General features: G+C 43.9%; 1 protein-coding gene across 1 annotated transcript; it reads left to right on the forward strand.

Annotated features, from left to right (window-relative positions):
• Positions 1-2020: 2020 nt before the first annotated feature.
• On the forward strand, positions 2021-7936 carry LOC102862660 (G-protein coupled receptor-associated sorting protein 1-like). Its single transcript, XM_006901158.1, has one exon. It carries the CDS (start codon positions 2021-2023, stop codon positions 7934-7936), a length of 5916 nt encoding a protein of 1971 aa, XP_006901220.1.
• Positions 7937-9170: the final 1234 nt, after the last annotated feature.

The following is a 9170-nucleotide window of genomic DNA, read 5'->3' on the forward strand; positions in this document are numbered from 1 at the left end:
TTCTGACACTGATTAGACTTGGGAATTTTCACTTAGGTGTATGTTGATGAACAATAAAGATACCAGATTTTTCTATAGATGCTTTTATTTGCACTTCAGATAATATTAAAAGAAAATAACAATTGCTGTAACAAACTATATTATTTTGTGTGTTTGGGGGTAGAAGAGTTGTGATTTACAGAAGTCAAAGGCCTCCCCAACACCTTGTCTCCTCTCTTGCTGGAGATTCTTGGGGATGATAGCTTTAGGGGGAGCAGATGGCAGAAGGCTATGATTCTAGATTATGGGATCTAGGAGCTTTCTTGTCTTTTATCATCCTCTAGTATTTTCACATACTCTCACCTACCTGATTGTATTGATTAGGGAAATGGGCTTTTAGGAGAAAGCTCTATGGGTGATTTTTTTTTTAAATTTTTTAAAGTGCCTTTCTTGTTTCCCCTTTTTCTTTTTCTGCCTCTCTTTTCCACTTTGCCTGCTTCAGTATGGGGAAGACTAGGTTCTGTCTGCCAGGGAAATGAGTTTCTGAATCCTAAAAGGAATGTATGGAAACCCATATCTGAGGTTGTCACACACACTCAACATCTGTGCTTTCCCCCCCTCTGTTCCTAGGTCTTTTCAGAGACCTACAACTGAGTGTTTTTCCACTGGCAATAAAAGAAAGATGGAGAATCTAACTTGAAACTATGGAGTTTGGTGTAAATGTGGATAGTGCCTGGAGTGACAAAAGAAGGTGGATGTAACAGGTGGCTGAGCCTTAAGAGTGACTCACAGGAGAGCTCTTCTGCCTTTCTTACACTCTGCTGAATTTCCATAGTGCTGCCATAATCCTTATTGAGTTTGGTACAGGAGATGGTAGATTGTTGGGTTAAGTGTGGACTGGAGTGTGACTGCGAGAAGATTTGTGAGGAAGACCACAAGGTGGAGCACATTAACAAACTGGACCAGAGGTCTGGAAGGGCAGGTTCTGGGGTCAGGAATCAGTGTGCCTGTCTGTTCCACCAATAAATCAGTCTTCATTGCCTCTTTATTTATTTATTTGTCTATAGATTGGCACCACTGGAAGTAAAGCAACAAGAGGAAATCACCCCCACACCCCCATCAGTATAGCCTGGTATAGATAAACACCATAGTTAGTCAAGAAGGAGGACATTTTACTCTTAAATAATCCCTGGATCACAAAATTGTGCCTCTCTATTTGTAGGGTGGTTTGGTGATCAATGTATACCCAGCAAGGATTGATATCTATTACAGAGGAGCCTCAACCTTTTCTTTTTCCAGCTATGTTCTCTACCACCCTTGTCATCTGTTTCAACTCCAACCTTTACCTTTGTTTTCATACAGGGAAATGAGCGGCAGAATTTGGTAGAGTAGGGTGAAATGAGGGGTATAGAAAGGTAATTTGCTAATAATATGCCTATCTCATAAAGAATAAAATCTCTACTCCCATTCCTACATTCTATGTGTCTGTCTCTAGGTCTAAAGATCTTTTGAATGTGTAGATCTGCTTTCAGTCAAAGGAAGGGAGTTTCCTCGGATCATTACAGGTTAGTACGAGGATGGGGTACTACGGGAGTGATAAGCAGAGTCCATCCAGTAAAAACCAAGGTCTGGAGGCTTTTGCATTCCCCACCCAAATCCAGTTCTCCTACCATCTTGTCCACTGGTCATTTGGTGTGGGGATACATGTATGGAACCACCTTGTGGGAAAGTTGTTGAGAATTGGGGAAGTTAGGGAGGGGATGAAATTAGAGGGATGGAGAGTGTGCTAATCATCCAAGTCTTCTACCAAATATATGATTTCTTCTTTTCCTGTGCCTCTATGTATCTATCTGTATGATGAAACACATTTAGAAGAGATTTTTTAGTCTCATTTCCTTATTCTACTCCTAGGTCCACCTCCAGTGAGAGTCATAGTGACCTTTGAGTTGCTGAAAACCTACATTCAGACCTACCACCTTCTTTCCCCAGCCTGAGTGAACATTCTCTGTACCTTGTTCGTGCCTTCAGCAGAGGTGATTACATGGGCCGCATTCAGGAAGTAGGCTGGGTGACTGCAGGACTGGTGATTTGGGCTGGCACCTGTTACTACATTTACAGATTAACCAAGGGAAGATCCAAGAAGGTGAGGAGACTACCCAGAAATGAGTCCAGACTCAAGAAAAAAACTGTGGTTGGGGTACGGAACCAGACTTTGGCCACAGCTGGGGCAGAGATTAAGACTAAATCTAAGATCGAGATTGGAGCAGAAATGGGAGCAAGAGATGGGACTAGAGCTGAAGTAGCCCCAACCACTGCTAGAGCTGGACCGAAAGCCTGCTTCCAGTCCAAGACAATGACTGAGATAGAGAACAAGGCAGAAACAGAGTATCAGCCTGAGGCCAAAGTTATTGTTGGAACAGTGGTCAAGACAGAGGCCTTGACTCTGAGTAGGAACAAGGCCAAGGTGAGGGAAATTTCCAAGAAAACAATAACTCAAATGAAGGCTGAGTCTGAGAAAATAGGAAAGAAAGAAGCAGTGGCCCAGACCAAGGCTGAAGCTTGGGCACTAGCTGCTAGAGCAGAGGCGAACAATGAAGTAATGACCCAAATCAAAGCTGAAGCTCCTACATTGGTTATAAAAGAAACTGAGATAAAAAGAGTAATGGTGGCCAAGATGGGAGCTGTCAACAAGACTGTTGCTGCTTTTGAGATCAATGCAAAATCTATGGAAGATACGGGGACTGTAGCCAAAACTTCATCTGAGACCAGTCCTGGTGCTGGGGTTTGTGCAAAAGGACATTCTAATGTTAAGTCTTCAATAGTGACAGGAGTGGGCATGAAGACTTGTGCACAATCTCAGGCTGTTCACAAGATCCAGGTTGAGGACATACCTAGTGCCAGAACTGAAGCCAGGAAGAATTATAAAACTACACCTAGGACAGGGTCTGTGGCAGACATGAAAGCTTCTATTCAGCCTCCAAATGTTGCTAAGGCACAGGCTGTGGGCATGCCTGCAGCAGAGGTTGTTGCAGAGAATTGCACAATGATCATGTGTAAGACAGACACTGAGACAAATGTGACAACTCATAAACAGCCTCAGATTGTGATCAAGAAACAGACTGAGGCTATGTCTGGTGCTGGCAAGGGAAATACTAATGTCATATCTGAGACAATTGACATGAACTTTGCTGTTCAGCCTCAAGCTGTAGCTGGTACTCAGGCTGAGGCCATGCCTGATACCAGAGTTAAAACTAGAGGCAAACACAAGGCCACATCTAAAGCAGGGGCCAGAGTAAATCTGAGGAACAACATCCAGTCTGAGACCTTGCCTAATGTCAGGGTTAAGAGTAGAGACAATCTTGGTGCTATGGAAGAAACGGAAATAGACATATTATCTTGTACACAACCTCTACCTGTGGCCAATGTCCAGACTGATGCCTTGTCTGATGGCAGAATTGAAGTTGGGGCCAATAATAATTCCATATCTAAGGAAGGATCTGGAGTAGATATAAATGCAAAGCTTCAAGCTACATCCCCAAACCAAGTTGACACCTTATCTAGTGCTAAACATAAACCTAGAGGCAAAGGCAATGCTAAGTGTAAAGTTAAGGTTGGGTTAGACATGAAAACCTTGGCACAACTTCCAGCTGGGAACAAAATCCACACTGAGCCTCCATTTGATTCTAAGGTTGATACCAAAGGAGATTCTAATGCTATTTCTAAGACAGGGGCTAAGACTGAGACCTTGCCTGTTGACAAGAATAAGTCCACAGGCAATCCCAATGCTGTGCCTAAGGTAGAGGCTGGGACAGATACACGTGACTTGGTGCAACCTCTGAGTGTAGCCAGTACACAAGTTGAAGCCTTGCCTGGTGGCAAGAATAAGGGCAAATACAAATGTAATTCTATATCTAAGGCAGAAACTGGGGCAGATACAAAGGACTCGGTCCACCTTCAGACTGTAGTTAATCCTCAAGTAGAAGCCTTGCCTATTGGCAAAAATAAGGCCAAGGGCAAACGCAATGCTGCATCTAAGACAGAAGTTGGAGCAGAAACAAAAGATTCTATCCAGCCTCTGACTGTTGCTGGTACTCAGGTTGAAGCCTTGCCTGATGGTAGGAATAAGGCCAAGGTCAAATGCAATGCTGTATCTAAGGCAGAGGCTGTGGCAGAAGCAAGGGTCTCTGCCCACCCTCAAACTGTGGACAATTCCCAGGTTGAAGCCCTGTCTGGTGGCAAGAATAAGGCCAAGGGCAAACATAATGCTGCATCTAAAGTGGAAGTTGGGACAGATACAAAGGATTCTGCCCAAACTCAGACTGTGATGAGTACCCAGGTTGAAGTCTTATCCAGTGGCAAGAATAAAGCCAAGAACAATCACAATGCTACACGTAAGAAAGAGGCTAGGGCAGATACAGGGGACTTTGCTCAACTTCAGACTGTGGCCATTTCCCAGGTGGAAGGTGGGCCTTGTGACAAGAATAAGGCTAAGGATAATTCTAATGCTGTGTTTAAGGCAGAAGTCAACAAAGATAAAGACTCTGCTCAACCTCTGACTGCAGCCAGTTCTCAAGTTGAAGACTCTACTCACACTAGGGATAAGAACAGGAGCAATATCAGTGCTGCATCTAAGGCAGAGGCTGGGACAGATACCGGAGGCTCTGGCCAATCTCAGACATCAGCCATTTCCCATGCCAATGACTTGACTGGTGCCAGGAATAAGGTCAGGGACAATTCCAATGTTTCATCTAAGGTAGGCACAGAAGACTTGGCCCAACCTCAGACTGTGGCCAGTTCCCAAGCTAAGCCCTTGCCTGGTGCAAAGGACATGACAATGCTCAGGTTTGGGGCAGAAGGCACAGAAGATATTGATGTCTATACAGATCCTGATGCTGAAGCTATTCCTGCTTCTGAGAGTGAGGCCCACAAACAGACTCAACCTAAGGTCCATCACTATTACTGGGATGAGATTGGTGTTGAGGATTGGATTGCTGCTGAGCGGTGGATCAAATTCAGGTTTCAGGCCAGGGATGGATACTGGGAGAATAGCATGTCCTGGGCTGGGGATGAGAATGAAGGTAAAAATGAATCCTGGAGTGGCACCAACAATAAAGCTGGTACTGGTATTAATAGGCTCTGGGATATGACTTGTGATGAGAGGAGCATCAAGTCATGGCCTAGGACTGGTGACCAGATCAGTGAAGTGTCCTGGGTCACTGGGAACAGGGCCATTGGAGAGTCCTGGTCTGGGACTAAGAACCAACCCAGTAGAGTGTCTTGGACTGGAGGCCAAACCAATGGAGGACCTTGGGCTGGGCCTGAAGATCTGCCTGTTGGCAAATTCAAGTCTAAACTTGAGGATCAGGCCAATGGAGGAAGTTCTTGGATTGGAAGTGATGATCAGGTAAGTGGAGGACACAAGTTGGAGCTAGCGGATCTGTCTAGAGGTAGTTCCTGGCCTGACATACGGAATCATGCCATTGGAACATCCTGGATTGGAACAGAGGATCAGGCTGGTGACTGTTCTAAATATGTATTTGAGGATCAAGCTGTTGGAGGAGTGCCCTGGGCTGGTTCTGGGCATGGGAATGAGGCTAGTAGGAGGTCTAAGCTGAGACCTGAGGACAAGGCCAGTGAAGGATGCTGGCCTAGAGCTGAGGACCAAGCTGATGAAGGTTCCAGGCTGGTGCTTGAGGATCAATACAATGGATGGATCTGTCTTTGTTCTGGGAATCAGGCTAGTAGATCTTGGATTGGAACTGGTGATCAGACTAGTGGAGGACTTGGGCCAGAGCGAGAGGATCAGTTCAGCAATGGTTCTTGGACTGGCCCTGGGATTCAAGTCAGTAGAGGATCCTGGACTGGAGGAGGTAGCCAGGTTAATGTAGGATCCAGGCTGGGATCAGATGATCAGTCTAGAGGTGTGGCCTGGCCTGCCACTGGGACTCAAGTTAGTGAAGACTTCTTGGTTGGGGCTCAGGCTGATTCTTCTAAACCTGGATTTGAGGAGCAGGGCTTTGGAAGAGGGTCCTGGGCTATGTCTAGCCCTGGGAATGAGGCTAGTGGAGGGTTGAAGTTGGGGCTTGAGGATCAGGCCATTGGAAGGTCTTTGTCTGAGGCTAGAGATCAGTCCAGTGGAGAGTCCTGGGCTTATCGTGGGGACCAGGCTGGTGGACAGTCAAATATAGGACCCTCAGACCAGTTTAATAGTGAGTGCTGGATTGAAACAGTGAATCAGGCTGATAACTGCTCCAAACTTGGATTTGAGAATCGGGCCAGTGGAGATGGGTCCTGGGCTGTATCTGGGCCAGTTGTCAGGCCTAAAACTTGGACTCAGGCCAAGGACCAGGCTAGTGGAGAATCCCAAGCTATGGCTGAGGTGGAGGCCAGCAAAGAATCCTGGTTTGAGGCTGGAAATGAGACTAGTTTAGGATCCTGGTTCTGGGATGAGGAAGAGGCTGATATTGTGTTTAGCTCTGGAAGTGAGGGTGAATGTAGATCAAGGCCTAGGGAAGAGACTATCATTAGTTCCAGTTTTGGGGCTGAGGACAAGGTGAGAAATGGGTCATGGAAACAATTTGATGATGCCGACTATATGGGTTCCTGTGCAGGGGCTGAGGCCAGGATGGAGTCTTGGTTTTGGAATGGAAATGCAACTACTAAAGGGTCTAGTCTTGAGGCTGAGGGAGAGCCTGACCTAGGGTGCTGGACATCAGCTAGGGATGCAAATGAAGGTGAACGAAGTAAAAGGTCCAGCCCTGATATTGAAGAGATTAGTTTAAGGTCCTTGTTTTGGCCTGAGAGTGAGGACAGTACTGAGTTCAGATCCAAGACTGAGAAGCATGTCAAATTTGAGTGTGAGGCTGAGGTTAAAGCTAAGGCTCAAATCAAGAATGAGCTCCAGGCTGCTAATGAAGTCAGTGAAATTTCTTTGCTTCCTGATGTGAACAGAAGCCCGGACAAATCTGTACCTAAGAGTCAAGCCAATGTATCAACTGAGTCAAGAGATACATATTCATCCATGGTCTCTGGCTCAGGAGTGGGGTCATGGGCTGGAGCCATGATTTGGACAAAAATGAAGTTTCCATACCCTAGTGAGTTTTGCTTCCCACCTGAAGAAGAACTCCGAAAGCAGATCAGGGCTGGAGAGAAGATTTGGCCCTGGGCCTGCCGTTGTAAGCGGGAAGCTAACATGGATTCCCGAGATCTTGAAAAGCTCATTGGCATGATCGAGATGTCAGAGGATCCTTCCATTCATGAAATTGCTAATAGTGCTCTTTTTAATAGTTCTAATGATTATCCCACCTCACAAGAGGCTGTTGATAATGTGAAAGGAATATCGATTATTGAAAGCTTGCTCAATAATCCTTATTCCAGTGTTAGGCAGAGGGCTTTAAATGCACTAAACAATATCTCAGATGCTGCTGAAAATCATAGGAAGGTTAAAACGTACATAAATCAAGTATGTGAAGACACTGTCACGTATCCTGTGAATTCAAGTGTGCAGCTAGCTGGACTAAGATTGATAAAGCACCTGACTATTACTAGTGAATACCAGCATATGGTTACAAACTATATTTCAGAGTTTCTTCATTTGCTAACTGTAGGAAGTGGAGAAACCAAAGACCATATATTAGAAATGCTTTTGAATTTCTCTAAAAATCCATCTATGACAAAAGACTTGCTTATCGCCAATGCACCAACAACACTAATTAACATTTTCAGCAAAAAAGAGACAAAAGAGACTATTCTTAATGCTCTTTCATTATTTGAAAATATAAATTACCATTTAAAGAAAAGAGCAAGAGTATTTACCAAGGACAAGTTCAGTAAAAATTCCCTTTACTTCCTATTCCAGCAACCTAAAGTATGTGCCAAGAAACTTTGCGCCTTAGCAGCGGAATATAATGATCCTGAGGTGAAAGAAAAAGTTGAACGTTTAATAAGAAAACTCTGAATGGCTGTATGGTTCCAAATATATTTTAATAATATTTTGGTTTAGCAGCCTAAAAGAAATGGACATTGTAAATGATATCATAACTTCAAGACTGTTGTCACCTACAATGGTCTATAGTGGAACCATTGTATGAACATCAAACAAATTGAAACTTGTAATGAGAATAAATGTATTGATTTTTATCTTGCTTGGATTAAGATATTTTTAGTATGCTTCATGAGCAGAAACTGGACTGATAATGTGTAAAATAATCTTGGTCCTTTGTGTGGACTTATGTTTATACATTTTAGACTTTATTTTTATGTTATCAATAAAGTGTGTTTTAAGAAGAAAAAAAGGAGGTATCATCTTTGCTTTTGAATGAATAATCTTTGGGAAGAAGAAAATGGGTGGAAACAAAAATAAGACTACTGCTGAATGCTCCCCATTGGTGTTTAGAGGAGGCAGCTGATATGGACAATAATACTCAGGAAAAGTTTAAACTTAAAAAGAAAGTTTAAACTTAAAAGCTTAAACTAAGCTTGAAGGCTAGAGTAAACAACTGGTCAGTAGGTTGAAGGTCATTATGGAGGGAAGAGTGGTAAGAAGAAAAACATAGAGGTGGGAACCCTGTTGCAGAGAGGACGCTAGCCTGCCTACAGTGCAAAGTGTCAGTTGTTCTTTTTGTTAAGTGCCATTGAGTCACTTGCAATTCATAGCGACCCTATATGTTACAGCTCTAACCTCTTCTCTATTCTGTGCCAGTATTATTGTTTCTGACACACCTTCCCCATTAATCAATCCATATTATCGAAGGTCTTCCTCTCTTGCACTGCCCCCCACCCTCCCAAGCATGATGTCCCTCTCCAAGCTCTCCAAGGACTGGTCCCTTCTTGCAACATGTCCAAAGTATGTTAGACGGAGCTTCAGTATCCTTGCCTCCAAGGAACAGGCTATCCTCACCCACTCTAGAATGAACCTGTTTGTTCTCCTAGCAGTCCATGGTATATTCAATACTCTTCTCCAACACCACAGCTCAAAGTCATTATTTCTCCTTTTATCATCCGTAGTCATTGTCCACCTTTCTGATGCATAGCAAGTAATTGCAAAGAAAGGTGACTCAACAGAATGTGGAAACTATAGAACAATCTCATTGATTTCACACACAAGCAAGATTTTACTGAAGATTATCCAAAAACGACTGGAACAGCACATCAACAGAGAACTACCAGAAGTCCAGGCTGGGTTTAGAAGG

The sequence above is a fragment of the Elephantulus edwardii genome, unplaced genomic scaffold (genome assembly GCF_000299155.1).
Source record: "Elephantulus edwardii isolate Elephantulus edwardi_28Jun2011 unplaced genomic scaffold, EleEdw1.0 scaffold00310, whole genome shotgun sequence".
NCBI lineage: Eukaryota > Metazoa > Chordata > Mammalia > Macroscelidea > Macroscelididae > Elephantulus > Elephantulus edwardii.

Coding starts and splice junctions, on each gene's coding strand:
- LOC102862660 (XM_006901158.1), top strand. CDS start 2,021: ATGGGCCGCATTCAGGAAGTAGGCTGGGTGACTGCAGGACTGGTGATT.